Source organism: Anopheles funestus, chromosome 2RL, assembly GCF_943734845.2.
Source record: "Anopheles funestus chromosome 2RL, idAnoFuneDA-416_04, whole genome shotgun sequence".
NCBI lineage: Eukaryota > Metazoa > Arthropoda > Insecta > Diptera > Culicidae > Anopheles > Anopheles funestus.
Genome location: NC_064598.1, coordinates 12922353 through 12935823, shown reverse-complemented (window position 1 = coordinate 12935823; position 13471 = coordinate 12922353). Strand labels below are relative to the sequence as shown.

Below are 13471 nucleotides of genomic sequence, written 5' to 3'. Positions count from 1 at the left end.
TAAAATGAAATAAGACTTAATTTCCTGAAAGTGTTCCGGACCAGCGATGATCGAAAAAAAATGCAAAAGCTTAGTCTAAAGATCATCAAGCCATTGTTACCGATCGTCAAGGTTCTTCATCTAACCGACAATTCGAAGGATTGTTTGTGGCCAGAAAAGGAGTTCAGGAGTAATATTTTTTAGCTTTTATTGTAATCATACTCCCAACGCCGACACCCATCCCATCGTAGTAGATACGCATTTAGAACCTGTTATCGGGTTCTACGACTCATCACATGCATCAAACATGCTGCTACTGACGAACAAAACGCGTTGGAAATAAATCATGTCCAGTGGAATAATTCACACGTGCGTTTGCGTCTTGACAAGTAACAAGTTTTGCTGGTATATGTTATGCGAATCGCACATTTATCTAGCTTATGTATGTTTCCACTGTTATCGCCCGGGACTCGTTCTGAGATGAATCATACACGGCGATTTAAGCGATATTCGGATTCGCTTGCCATTTTGCGGTACTGCGATAGTAAAGAAATGCACACCCTTATTTAGCCCACATGCACTTAGCAAACAATTCAACCCCACTTGGGGATGGCGGTGGGGTTGCATCCGGGCAAGCTCCTGTTTCCCATTGTACAAACATTGAGTCGCGTTCGTTAGCGTAAGCGTTATCGTTTTCCGATCTTACAACATACGCCTTGTGGGGTTTACTTTGTAATGCCGGTATGAACCGTGGTTAGGATGTTATCAGTGATGAAAAACGCACCCTCTCAGCAAGGTGGAACAATGTTTACGGGGGTAGATGAGGGGGCATGCGGAGATGTGTGGGAAATTACGGTAATGGTGTGTTTCCAAGAAAATGACCAGCACAAAACAATCGTTGGATATTGGATCGAGTACACTATCGGAACTTCGTACGTGTAGTATAGATGGAAATGTACTCAACCTCAATAAAGTCGTAAAATGTATGAAATATTCTATGGAGCAAAGTACGAACCGTAAGCATTGATTTTGAGCGTAACACAAAACGATGCCATTGTTTATGATTGCGGTTGCGACCAGACTCGCTCTCTCCCCAACAAAGCAAGACGAATTTATTTTATTAAGCACATTTGGATTTCCTAATGCTGCACCAGTTTTGGTTCGGCCGAGTGTTGAATCAGTGTCGTATTTTATCTCTCAAAGTGTTATTTATAAACTTCCTCTCGCGTTCCCCTTTTTCATTACAGGGAAATAAATCCCCCCCCCCCCATCGGCTCGGGTAGTTTGAATTCATAGAAATCGATGTCGGGAAATCCAACGTGCTGGATAGGTTTCAGATGAGTGCGGGAGACATACCGAAGCGTACAAATACCACGTTCCGGGTACAAATCGTAGACGTACTTGCGCTGGCGTCGGCGGCAGTGTTGTTCTTGGAGGCGCCTCATCCGCCATCGTCATCTGTCGCGAAGTTACGAAGGTAAGTGCGAAGACGTGATGAAATTTGATTCCATTCTAGCGATCCACCGATCGGTCCCCAATCGGTTCGTGGTTGGAAGAGGTTAAATACTTAGGGCGATGGATTGGTTTACATCGTCCTGATAATTGCTCCATTGTGCTTGAAGCTGCTTAGGATGAGGACGCAATTACTGAGCAATTTTTTGTTGGGCGGAAAGTCACAAGTAACATTCGTTTGGGTAGATCTATGCGGGATAAAAGTACAGACCCGATATTATGTTCTGTCACGACGAGGAAGAGTGAAAAAGGGAGAGAGTCTACTTCGAAATGTCAATCTGGAAATGTACTAATACTGGTACAAATTTGACAGTAATGACAGTTTGAATTTTGTACTACTTCATATAAACCACCCTGTGGCAATTATTTGTGTTGAAATCTGAGCCAGAAAGATGCAAATAGGAGAGCAAAATATTGATCCAAATTTGAACACGTGACGAAAATGTTCGTGTCTGTTGCATAAATAGGATAGTGTCTGGTGTAAATCCAAACACATACCATTTGGTTCAAATAAAATGGTTTTATACTAAGCTTCGTTAGGCAGTCTGTATTCCGGTTCTAAAGGTGTGCAATGTGGTTCCCTTCGCAAGATGCAACCATTCCAAACACAAACATATGGGCCGGCTGTGTAAGCAACACGATCGTCTCACACCCGTAGATTATTCATTGCATGCAGCGATGCAAACGCTGGCGAACGGAAGTGCACGCAAGTACAATTAGGTTGAAGAGTGTGGCGCTCCTTGGGACCTCAGCCCCTGTTGACAGTGCAAACAATTCACATACGCAAACTGTTTCGAAACGGGCGAAAGTTTGCTGCGTGTAACAGTTCGCATCCATTCTGGAAGTCGCGGATTCGGAGAGCTAGTGTGGGTTGGATTTAATTAGCGTACGCATTAGATGTATAAACAATGTTTATCTGGTGTGACAATTAAGGAGAAATTAACGTCCACTAGTGAAGAGATACAACATGATCGTGTGAGAATTGGAGAAATTATTTTAAAGTCATTTCAAATGTTGATATAAAGTCGAGTAGAAATAAATATTTCATTGCTAATAGATTTAGCTTTGGAATATATTATCCCACTTCTTAATCGATTAAGATAATCGCCATTTAGCATTTGGCTCGATTATAATCAAAGGCATTGCAGGGAGAATTGATTCACTCCCCTATCTGTATCGCATCCACGATCAGCCTTCTTCAAACGAGGAAACTCTGCAAATGCCATTTCCATGTGGGGTCGCTACATTTGCAAACAGCGCCGCTTCCCAGGCAGGGCAATGGAGCAGGAAAGCGCTGGCAACGAGCCGATTCAATTAACTAAATTAAATTAAGCACCGCTTTTTTATTAGCCTCATCCTCCGGTGCGCGTCCTTCCGTTACGCGCCAGCGTTTCCTAGTTCGATCTTTCAGCCCGTTCATTTCCCGTTGCGCCGTGTCGGAGATTAGTTGTTTGCTCTCTGAGTGCGCCAACTGTTTTGTTGCGCTTCTTCGTGCTTCGCCATTGTAAGCCAAAGCACGAGCACATAGCCCGGCCATTCCGGGGTACCAGTTAAAACAGGAAGGCCATACAGGTGTTTCCTTCAGTGCTAGCCCCCTCCCGGCAACTATTCCGTCGATGCCATTAAAGCAACAAAAAAAAAAGATCCCGAACCCCCTTCTAGGCTGCAGTTTGTTGTTGCACGGCATTGCTAAATGGCGTGCCCCTGTGTCGCCGAATGGTTTGGAAAACGGGTCACCCGGCATACTATCCCCGAATTCAAGTAGGGTGGGCAGAACGGAAGGTATGGGAATTGCGGAGCCTTGAAGACCTAATTTAGAAATAACAATAACGCCATAAAAGTCACACTGGCTGAGCACACGCCACATCGTGCTGGCGCCAACGTTCTGAACTTTGTTCCGCTTTCCTGTTCTTTCGTGCAGCACCGAACTATATATGCTTCCAATAACCCCATATACGGGTGGTGGGCAACATGCGACGCACATGCAAGAGAAATGGCTTGTAGTGGTTTTTTTTGGGAGCAAAAGAGACATACCCTTTAGATAAAATTCTCCATTCATCAATGTTAATTGGGCAAATTTTTTATGCTTGTTTTGAAGTACTTAAAATAAATCAAGCGCCATCTGGTGGATTGTGCACCAAAGGTACGTAACGCATTGCATAACGCGCTAACGCATTTGTTACGCTCTATTGGGCACAATAATCAAATCAAATTCAGATTGATCTATTGAACATTGGGATTGTTTGTGGGACAATACTAGGGAAGGAAGAGAGAGAGAGAGAGAGAGAGCGAGTTTGTCAATTACCGTACGGCGGCATGATCGTTTGTGTTGTCGCATGCTTGACACTGAGCTCTAGGAACCAAACCTCAACATCAGTGGCGGCTTCATCTTCAACGCTTCACCTCCATTAAACGCATTTCCACCATCAGTTAAGAGTCAAACGATAAAGAAGGTAACGCTTCATAGTGGAAGCCATAAAAGGGGGAAGAAAAACAGATAACATTTCGGTGGTAGAAATAGAGTTGTTATGCTAAACGTAGGGCAAAAGGCACTATGTAGCGACGCTATCGTTTGTTGTCTTTTTTACCCCGTTTTGGAACGTCCCCGGGATGGAGTGTAGAAAAACAAACTAAATAAAACAAGTTGATTGATGCTACTAGCACCGTGCGACCTTCAATCGATCAAAGTTTACATTTCACGGCTTGCGCTTTGTAGCTCATCTTTATCTTTATGCCGATCGCGGGGAATCGCCACGGTTCGGGGTGAATTTTATCTGTTTCTTTTTCGGTTATCAAGCTAACGAGCAGTGCGTTCATTTCGTTCGTAATTGGGACAGTAAGATGGCTTCTCCAAAATGATCGTTAAACTTCAAGCAGCGTATCACTTTCGCCCACTGCGCACAGTGTAAATTAGATTTAAACACTTCTCGGGTGGGCTCTCCCGTTCATTAGTGGTTAGGCCCGGCAATGGAACAAACGATGGAATGTTCGTCGGCAAAATAATTTACAGCGCGTGTGATGCAAGCATCATGCTGCTGTCGGCGATCATACGTTTATGATAGCGCCTGGTGAAATAAGGCACCAAATAAAGCATCTGCTGAAATTGTAGTTTATTGATAGATTTGACATTTTGGTGGTAGAAGTAACGTTTGCCAGATTTAAACACAGCGTGAAATGCGCCGGTTTGGTGATACTTTTAGCAATCGTTTGATGTTGAGTTCAAGGTGCACACAACCATTTCCGGAGGTGTTTATTTATCCGCCTCAAAATGGCATAATTAAGGCTTAAAATCTGATATAATAGAACCATAATGGGCTTTCGCAGGAGAGCAGTAAACTAGTAGCGGCATGATAAAATATTTAAATTATTTACTTCCATAATTCTCTAAATGGATTTCGTTTTCTTCCTCTATTTTTTGCTAGCAGGCACCGCCTCGAATAAATCATCAAAAAATAAAACGACCTTTCGGGAAAGAGTTTGCAAACACAGGTGGTTCGAATCGTTTGTTCACGAATTGCGTATTTACGTACGGATACGATCGATAGATTAATCCCATTGCCTCATCATCCTCTTCGCTGTGTCATCCGTGGGCTTGAGCTGGAGCGATGGTCAGCGTGCGGTGGCTTGGGCACAATGAAATTAAATAATTTATGTGCATGCGCGGCCACATACTGTATGCAAACGGACGCATACATAGGCCTCCACCTCCAACACAACCCACGGGCGAAGGTGCATAACCAATATAATGCCACGCTCACAGAGCGGAAGTGGCGCTTTGAAGTTGAGATGAAATCTTTCAAAAAACTAACCGCACCTAACTAGTTTTTAGTACCGCTGGCTGGTGGTTTACTCTCTCACTCTCAGCAGGTAAATGGGGTGAGTTTATCTCGCAGCTCACCTTCCCACCATCCGTCCAAACCCATATTGGACGCGGTACTTTTCTTTCCTTCTAGCCGAACAAAAAACGTACCGTTGGTTTGCCGAGATTTTCAATGTCAAAGTTAATTACCTCTCGCGGGGGCTGTCACACTCCAACACACACACGACGGCTGGGGGAAAGAGAGAGAGTGGCCGACGAATGGGGAAAAGGGCAACCCGGCGGTAAACGTGTGGGCCGTGTGGGTGGGTGCATCGTTCGTTTATTTTAGAGCTACCACCACACACTGCCCATAGATTGCCGATAATTATTTGTAAATTTTATATCGTGCCATTTGATGCTAATGATGACGCGCTGACAGTGAGCGATGGGCCAAGACGACAAAACGCTCACGTGCACAACGTGCCCGTGTGAAACCGGATGTGCAGGTATGGATGGGGAAGAAAACACTCAACAGGGAGTTGGGGTTAAAAGCGTATCAACGAAACGCGTGCGCAAAACGTTAATGATCGTCGCTGCGATTGGGAGAGCATCGTTCGAGATCCAGAAACGATGTGAAGGATTTGAACGTTAAACCATCCGTACTCGTCTCTTGTTACGTGCCTTAACAGTGTCATAAATTTAAGAAGAGTGTGTAATTTTCACCTTGTAACTTAACTACTCGACACTATTATTATAGTGCATTGGAGCGCTTCTGCATTGGAACTCGTTTACAAGTTACACCATATTTGTAGAAGCGCTAAAATGTACAGCGCCAACTTAACACCTGGACTGGCAAAAATCACGCAGCCACCACCGTCACCAAGCGTGATTTATTACTGATCATTTCTGCAACGGCAAACGAGGCCTTCCGAGGTCTTCGAGGCCGCATCCAGTTGTCAACAGAAATGTCTTCTTTGCAGAGGGGGATGCGTAAACTGTTTGGAAGGAAATGGCACTCTTTGCTAACGATCCTCGCAAGTAAAACAGATCGACAGTGCAACTGCTTGTCCACTGGTTGGTCTCTTAGAGCTGCAAGCTTACTGAGCACAATTGACGGCAATTCGTTCGCCCTGTGGCGATGACTTCGAAGCTGAGCGAGAAAGGGAGGAAACAGCAACAACATACACGCCCGTTTCCACTTTGGCACTATTTATGGATGAATTTGATTTATATTTCCCACCGATATTAAGGTCAATGTTGTACGATGGCAGTAGCAGTACGTTCACGACGACCACGCGCTCCGTGTGCAATATGGCTGCCCTGTTTGTGGCGGCTATAATCCACAAAAATGTAGCACCGTCTTCTAACACCGCTGCTAAATCTTCTCACAAGCTCCGCTGTTGCACACGGAATTGGCATTGTTTTTGGGGACACCAAATTTTTGGACACACGACAAAACTCGACTTGAGTTTTACTACCCGAAAGACATCGAGAAATGCACCAGATGGCGCCACGAAACTGACGCATGCAACAGCGTTGTCTTTTTTCCTGATTCATGGCCAACTTTAGTGTTTGTATATGTGGATGTATGTGTGCTTTAGCCCTCCCCTTTGCAATGCCTTCGTGAGCAGTGTTGCCAGCAAAAAAGTCAGCCACAAACCTGCCACGCTGCATGCAGAAATATGTGGCTGTGGCGATGCGGTTTTTGTCCAAATTTTGAAGTTCCTTTTGCTTGTTACCCGTCTTCCAAATCGGATTCCCCGCTTACGCTTAGTGACACAGCGTTTCAACTTCATCTCGCGCAGACGAAGGATGTCCGCTGCAGCAACGGGAGGTTGTTTGCTGTTTTATTTTTGGGGGAATTTGGTGAGATTTTTGCTTGTTGCCATCTACCAGTTTCCTGTTGTGACCCTTTTCTTTTTTTTTGGTGACGAGTTGTGTTCGTTACGCTACCACAATTCCAATTATGCGGCACTTAATCTCGGTTTCGTAGGAACATATAGACATTGAGGGTATTTTTTTGTTTGGAGGATTTGGAGGATCCGTCTGGGGATTTTGTTCGTTTTTACCGTGGTAACTATTGTTTTTTGTTTTGTTTTGGAACACGGTCAACAAAATTGCTTTGACCGAGATTTTACAAAGCCCAACAAGGCTAGATTCTCGCTTTGACTCGCGAAAAAAATCTGAATACAACTTTGTTTTCAAAACGTAGACCGTTTGGCGTCTAATAGATGATAGGGAACGAGGAAACACTAGCAGTATATCGCCAGAAGGTCGTTGGTCTTGTGGTATGTGATGTATTGATTTATGAGCTATCCTTTTATTCGGTAGTTACCTTACTTTAGGATGTTTTCAGGTGCAGTTAATTTAATCGTAGCGATTTCTGTGTGTTAAACTGTTCTTCCCATATTTCATGAAGTTGTTACTTTCCTGGTAGAAAAAGCTTTCTCCATAAAAAGGATAGCAAATCATAATTTCTTCCTTCGACACTTTTCACTCTTAAACACGTTTAACGCACCATAATGATTAACTGACGCCACAATAAGCTTACTGAAAGGCGTCAATAGAACGTAGTTTGGTTCGATTGTTTTACATTGCATATGCCACAATGTACTGCTCAATGTCAACCGTGGTCGTGAGTATACGGTGCAGTGCTCGTTTGTGACAAATCAATTATCTGGATAGAGCACCGACCACTTTCTCCACATTGTGCCCACCATTTGAAAGCATTACATTGAGCCATACCGATCCAGTATGGATTTACCTTCAACCCTGTTGTCTACCCTGTCTACTTCGCTTATAGTAATGCTGGGTACATGCCATCCCCTCGTTCCTTTAATGGACCGTCTTACAGGGCGCCACGAATCTGCGAGGGCGATAAAGTAACTCCATCTGTCAGTCAGTCAGGGCATGATATTGCACGATCTCACTCAACCGTTGGAGAACGTTGGACGTGCTGGGACGAGAAAATCATTATCACACATTGTTTCATTTCGAAGCATTTCTTCCATTGGAGACTGGGGCAATTGTGGGGAACCCCATACTCTTGGACACTGAACATTGTATTCGTTATAAAGCAACATGGCACACATTTTAAATGCACATACAATACGTGAAAACCCCAACTATATTACAGTAAAAAAAATTAAATATTCCCACGTATTTCAAACGATTAGCACGTTTATAATGGTGCCGATGTGCAGAATTTAAAGTCTAAATCATCACACAAGTCTAGCCCCACTTCAGGCCGGACATTCGTTAATTGTGATGTGCTTAACGAATGGGTTCAATTTATTTGCTGCTCGGTTCGCTAAAATTAATTACGGTCATCAGGCCTGTGGTTCCTGCGTTCTGGAGGGAAGAAAATAGCGAACAAAACAAAAACTTTGCCGCGACGACTTGGCTGTCGTTTTGTGTGAGCTAGTTTGTTCTTTCTCCCTTGCCGGTTTGCTGCCCGTTTCAACCACAAAACGGTGCAAATTATGCGTAACGCGCTTGCAGAGGATGATAAAATCGTGGGCGAAACCTCGTTTTATTCAAACACACTTCATCCGTGAATGTTTTGACGTTTGAAATTAGCTTTTTTTGTGTGTGTGAGTGTATATGTCTGAAATCCGGAACTGGAACGTCCAATGGTTAGGTTTGGTAAAAAAGTAAAGTTTAAACAAAAACAATCCACTCGTAGTAGACAGCTGTACATGCGTTTCTGTGTGCAAACGGTCGAAGGTTATGTGGCCTTTATGTCGCTGAAGTTTTGTTTTATTTTTTCTATGGAGATGATTTGAGATAGCAGTCACACAACATTATTAATGACTTCCTCTCTGTTGGTTGTTGATGTGGTAGTTTTTTTTTTTTGGAGAAGCTCTCTATTTCAATTCTTCCTACTACGCGGATGTCCACAACAACCACATGGAAGATCGTCCCCATACCGAGATACTGATCTTTGGAATGTTTTTTCGATCTAAATTCGATGCAAATGTGCCCGGTGCTGATGAAGATCAATCGTCCGTGGCTTTTGGTCGAAAATCTAAGGATGCCTTTTTCAGTGGACATTTTGAATGCCGCAAAAGCAAAGCCTCCTCTTTCGCTGGGGAAGTGATTTATGGGATAGTCAAACCTTTGCGATGTGTCCATTACTGAAAGAAGCGGTTGATCGTATCACACTAAACGATTCCGAGATGGTTTAAATATTGGCATTGGGTAAGAATGATCACCGATCAGTACCGAAAAGGTTGACTCATAATCTTCGACATTTAAGCGTACGATTTTGGCGAAATAAAAATCCGATTTCTAAAACAATAAAATCGGAATGGAAAATACTATGCGCCCGAAATGTGGCATATTGTGATAGGTTAATGACATATTTGCATACATTAGTTTTTTTTACCACCCAGGTGGGCTTTTGCTCGGAGTCGTAAGGGGAAAGTATGTCGAAAAGAATAAAAACACCTAGAATATAAAATGTAAACAAGCATGCTGTAATAGGTTTAGCGCAAAGGGAATGCGCTACATGATAAATTATTATTTTCAATTACTGCTTTTGTTTGTTTGAGTAAACCAATCAGCTTAGCGTAATACCGTCGCTGTTGTTGGACAACAATGAAATGTTTATACGAAAACTAAACAAATGCTGCATTTAGTGTTGCTTATAGTTTTTCTAGGCTAATCACCAATCCATCATGAGCTCAGTCAAATGGCAAACGGTCGTTGGAAATTAATCCAAACCATTTGTAGCTGGACGTGAAACCGAAAGAGGAAAAGAACAGCACACACCCTTAACGCGCAACGCGCAACGAGTCTGTTGAAAGTGGATTCCATTATCGAAGTTTGCCTCAGCAACAACCAAACAAAACAGAACAGGAAAAAAAGAGTCATCAATTTGGTTATTCTTTTCCATTCCGAAAACTCAACGTTGGCCTACATTCTGTGTGACATTGTTGTGTCGAATTTCTTCACAGAGACCTTTTGCCATTTTTCCTTTTTTTTTCTCATCCCCCATATCTCCCTACTCTCCCTCACCCGATTAGCATACAGCTGGTGATGGCGTCTAAGAACCTTTCACCGTCAGCAGATCACAAACAAACGTATCGGACGGCGTATTTTGTCGTACGTCTGCGGCAAGCCAGCTTCCCATTTTACAGCAAACACATTTACCAAGGATCGGCTTTCCGGGTGGGGTACACAACAGCAAAAAAATGGGAGTAGCGCATAACTCGAACATCACCAACAAGTGACAGTGGCGGTAACTGATAGCTATCAGCTTTCTTGTTTGAAAATTTCATTCTGACAGGAGCATAAACAGCTTTCGCCATCTTTCGCTTGGCCGTTGTCTTTCCATTGACTGTAAGCGAAGTATGCAAAATTCCTGCTTTAATCAACTTCCCAACCATTTCGCTCTGTAGCTGGGTAACGATCAATTAAGTAGCGTTTTTTTTGTACAAACAGTGTCGGTTGGGTTGAAATTTGTCACACATTGTGTGTTCGATTACTGAGCAAGGAAACGTACGATAAAGCATAACAGCATGAGAAAGTCACACCATTTTCATATGTTCTACGGCTGTTTGATGATAACCCCAAAGATGTACGGCGCCATGGACGCCGAAGGACGTTGGATCAACGCCGCTCTCACGCTTGGATATTAAATAACACACCCATTTTTATTCGCGATATTCACCCGCACACATGTTTGCCCTTTTCTGTGTATTTGATTCCTTCTCAAACAACCCATGGGTGGGTTCCCCCGTTTGGTGGAGGGCTATTTTTGAACGGTCTGAAAACACGATCCGCAACTCTTACACACGCGGACGCAAAATCTCGCGCAGCGTGCCAGAGCGCGTCATAATGCCGCAATGAACTCCCGGGACCGGAAAGAATAACAGTCGGGCATGTGTATGTTTATGATGAAAACAAGTAAAATCCAACCGTAAGGAAATTTGAAAAACCAAAGCCAGTACACGGGATTTGACTGACCGTCGCGCTCTCATCATGGATTTTGTCCTGTTTTCGATCCATTTTTTGTTGCCTTTTTTTCCTAGCTTAAGTCATTAAAAATAGCATTCAAATTCTATCCGGCAGAAAAAAGGAGAGTGGGGGATGTAAGCTAAGATCGTGAGAAAAAATGGGAATATTTTGATCGATTCCAGTCAATGTTTTGAAAGAGGAATTGGTTGTTGCTGGGTGTGTATGGTCCCAGTAGAAGTAAATTTTGATCATATCCAGCAGCAAATTGTTTATGAGTGTTTCATCCGTAGAAATAACAATTGTGTTTAGCCACACTTATTCTACGAATGAATAGCTCTTGCTCGGGTGAAAAAAAAACAAATAAAACCCTTTAAACCATCTTATCGAAATTCTACGAAGCACCAGGTGACTCCATCTGCACACACACAAGAGTGTCCACATGCGATGGTTTTTTATCAGGTGACACTTGACGCTTGCTTAAGTGACGGAAATGCATCACCTACGGTCAATCGTTTTACACACTTAAACGACCACACAGCCAATCGGTCATCACAGTGTTGCGCCTTCGGGCAGACGTGTAGGCGCAAGTGCGTCCGATTATGCAATATGGCCGCTTGCATACTGTGGAGAGGCTTGTCACAACCTCGGACGGTTCGTTGGCACACTTTTTGCTGATGGAAATAAATATTGTTTCGCGGCGTAACCGACCGTCCGCGCTGTTACATCTCCGTTTGAAGTTCCGCTGGTACAGGATGAAAGTGTTTAAAGTGGCGAAAGCAAGGGCGAAGCAGCTGGTACAGATTGTGCATGCTAAAGTGTGCATGCAGGGAAAGAGAGAGAGATAGCAGAAGTTAGCTAATTTGCATGTTACACGATTACGAACGTTCGATTCGACGCCATTTTGTACCGATGGCGTGTTACATGCGCTTGTTGCTAATCTGAAAGCGGGTGTAATCGGCATGTTATAATGACTAATTCCAGAATCTTACACTGGTCTACGTGACAAATTACACGTCTTAAGTTTACTGGAAAAAAGAAAATATTCCAATAATGAAAGGAACAACAAAAAAGTAAACAATCCACTATCGTCCATTTTTCCATAATCATTTGCACAGAACGTGACCTTGCTGGTATGAAGCGATTTCAAACATTCCGATTGGTGTTCCGTGGACCCGAAAATGTCTGGCTAAAGTTCGCTTCAGCAATTTCAAGTATCATTATTTATATTTCAGACAATCTTATCGCTTTCCTTTCAATGGGAGAGGTAACATCGGGCATGAAAACGCAAACGGAACTGGTGGTGCCGGTTATCATCTTAAGCGAGAGGGAAACTAATGGGAAAACACAATGGGTGATACACGCGGTGACTCCATTAGTATTGCAAGCGAAGAAGAAAGCAAGTATAAACCTCGATAAGAAACAAGGTGACTCTGGTAAACGGATGTGTTCTACGATCAAACGATCCACAGTTACTGTTGCTCCAAGCATTATAAAGGATCGTCTTGCGTAGATCAAGAATCGCGTCTTCTTGCGTGACAAGTGTTTAACCAATGACATTCTCAATATGTCGCCTACTGTATATGTGCCTACAAAAGCCCGGTGTACAAAAGCAATTTGTAACTCATTTCCTTTCTAGGTGCAGCCCTTTTCGTACTAGATTTATAATAGCACCAGGAGCAGATAACCAAAACAGGAAATATGAATCAAGAAGAAAAAAAACAAAAAAAGCCAAAAGCAATCAAATTCATTTTTGACAGCACCCCGTAACGCCCATATGTCAAAATAAAGACAAAATTTGTGTTCATATGTCAAATCCTCACGAACAAGCAAGGCTAACAGCTGCATATAAGCGAAAAAAAAGGCGCGATTTAGAGAAACCAAACCGTGTGGCCCTAAAGCTGCGCGGACATGCTTATCAGTATCTTACGATCTCGTAGTCATAAATTTCTTATTCATTGTCTTCTCGATAAGCCCTGAGATCGGGCGGGAATGCGACTACGGCGATGTTGATCTCCGAGAGGTTTGCAAGGGGTTTGAGTGCAAAAAAAAAAATTGCACGCCCAACATGCTGTGTATATGTGGGTAAAGGTGTGGTTAAAAGTGAGTATATGAGTACAAAAAAAACAACAACATACTCTGGCCCAAACACCGATAGCGCACGCAGGGCGTTGAGACGACCTCTTTCAGAAGCTCGAGTGTTAATCTTCGAGACACGATCTT

General features: G+C 43.2%; 2 protein-coding genes across 7 annotated transcripts in view; one reads left to right on the top strand and one right to left on the bottom strand.

Moving 5' to 3' along the window:
* LOC125764951 (ATP-dependent DNA helicase DDX11) overlaps window positions 1–13471 on the top strand; it is a 77722-nt gene that overhangs the window by 36401 nt on the left and 27850 nt on the right. The window contains exon 4 of one of the 3 annotated variants that reach the window (XR_007418499.1): window positions 1227–1456. The exons of 1 other annotated variant lie outside the window; for it this stretch is intronic. Coding sequence is in view for 1 of the 2 variants with exons in the window: in XM_049429716.1 (XP_049285673.1) it covers window positions 1227–1234 (8 nt within the window). In the remaining variant the exon portion in view is untranslated. Of the gene's footprint in view, window positions 1–1226; window positions 3905–13471 lie in introns of those variants that run through there. One more of the 3 variants, XM_049429716.1, reaches the window with a different exon arrangement.
* LOC125764974 (activating transcription factor 3) overlaps window positions 1–13471 on the bottom strand; it is a 52591-nt gene that overhangs the window by 33289 nt on the left and 5831 nt on the right. The window lies entirely within an intron of this gene.